Source organism: Pinus tabuliformis, chromosome 7 (genome assembly GCF_031772625.1).
Source record: "Pinus tabuliformis cultivar Carrire ecotype Pingquan chromosome 7, CPIR1, whole genome shotgun sequence".
Classification (NCBI taxonomy): domain Eukaryota; kingdom Viridiplantae; phylum Streptophyta; class Pinopsida; order Pinales; family Pinaceae; genus Pinus; species Pinus tabuliformis.
The window spans coordinates 1,651,238,627-1,651,240,041 of NC_142293.1; the positions used below are offsets into that span (position 1 = coordinate 1,651,238,627).

The 1,415-nt window shown below is 41.8% G+C and overlaps 1 protein-coding gene across 1 annotated transcript; it reads left to right on the plus strand.

Moving 5' to 3' along the window:
* Positions 1-421: 421 nt before the first annotated feature.
* Positions 422-1,210, plus strand: LOC149254752 (uncharacterized). Its single transcript, XM_089457083.1, has one exon. The coding sequence runs from the start codon at positions 647-649 to the stop codon at positions 878-880; it is 234 nt and encodes a 77-aa protein (XP_089313209.1). The 5' UTR covers positions 422-646; the 3' UTR covers positions 881-1,210.
* Positions 1,211-1,415: the final 205 nt, after the last annotated feature.

Sequence of the window (1,415 nt, forward strand, 5' to 3'; positions counted from 1 at the left end):
GTTTTTTTTAAATCACTACCTACTCTTAAATATATGGTATTTCTCCAAATTTATTCCTTAAAATTTCTATGAAATTTGTGAGATATGAAACTTGGAAACATGAATAGATGCTTAATTAGCATTTGCAGCAACGTGTATATGTATAACGACAGAAGGGCATCGTTTTTCACGTTCCAAATCCGTTTTGGGTCCACATGACCCCAATCTGTTGAAGAAATATCCTATTGAAAGGACAACGCACTTGACGTTCGGAACACGCCTGGTGCCTACCCTTCGCGGTGGGTAGGAATATTCATGCGAAGCTTCCAGACGTGCCCACGCGGCATCCTAGATCCAGCGACACTGCGTAGGGAGGAGTTTTGGAAACGCGTTAAACGGAAGCAACCCATCTGCCCTTTAAATCCACAACACTGCACTTCACATCTTAAGGCACAGTGGGATTCACAGCTCAAGAATTCGTATCCTCTGGCTTGCAAGCGGTTTTCACTTTACTAATTCATTTCGGATTGCAGTTTGCCCAGGTGTTGTCCTTAGGGTTTGGTGCAGGTTAGGGTGTTGTCATCTCGGATTCATTTCAAGATTGTATTGTCCAGGTTAGGGCTTTCGTTTCAAGATTGTTTTCTCCATACAAAGTAAGTGTCTGTTAATGGCGATTCCGAAGACGACGGTAACAAGTGATAGGAAGTGGCTAGAAATTGCCCCTCCGCGGAGATTATGTGCGGGAAGAAGGCGGCCTTTGGAGAAAACACTGCGGCCAATCGCAGAAGAGCGCAGTCTCAGTAATGGCGAGCTCCTGGATGGTCTTTGCCCTACTTTTCCTGCCGTCAGTGGCTTCAGGGCGGAGGGCGATAATGAAAGATTTGCGTCAGCGGAGTGTTAAAAATTTTCTCTGCAGGTCCCGAAATCTTTTTGGAAGTCTTGAAAATCAGGCAGCTGTTTATGGGAATCGATGGGTGATCTGGTTAATCCGTCTGTAACAAACTTATTCTTCTGTAATTACCCAAATTTGTAATATATTTTTTACTCTTACAAAATTACAAAACATGTTCGGAAATACATGGATTTAGGTTCTGAATGGGTCAGGGTCATTTCCACTCACATCTAAATGACTAGGATTACTTGAAGATTAAATTGGGGTTTAATTATCATGCCATAAAATTATTAACATCTTCCGGATCGACATTGTTGTGCAACATCCGTATGTTTGTGCGCGAAGGAGCCAGCCGAGACGAGTCTTATAGCTAGTGCACCATTAGATCAGAAGTCCATAGACTTTAGATCTAAATATAATTTTCAGACAGAACGGAAGCATTTCCGATTGAATATCAGAGGAAGAACAACATATGTTTCCTTATTCAAGTATCCAGTACACCATTAGATCAGAAATCCATAGACTTTAGAGCTAAGTATAATTT

Excerpts from the sequence above, each read along its gene's own strand:
- LOC149254752 (XM_089457083.1), top strand. The coding sequence starts at position 647 with ATGGCGATTCCGAAGACGACGGTAACAAGTGATAGGAAGTGGCTAGAA.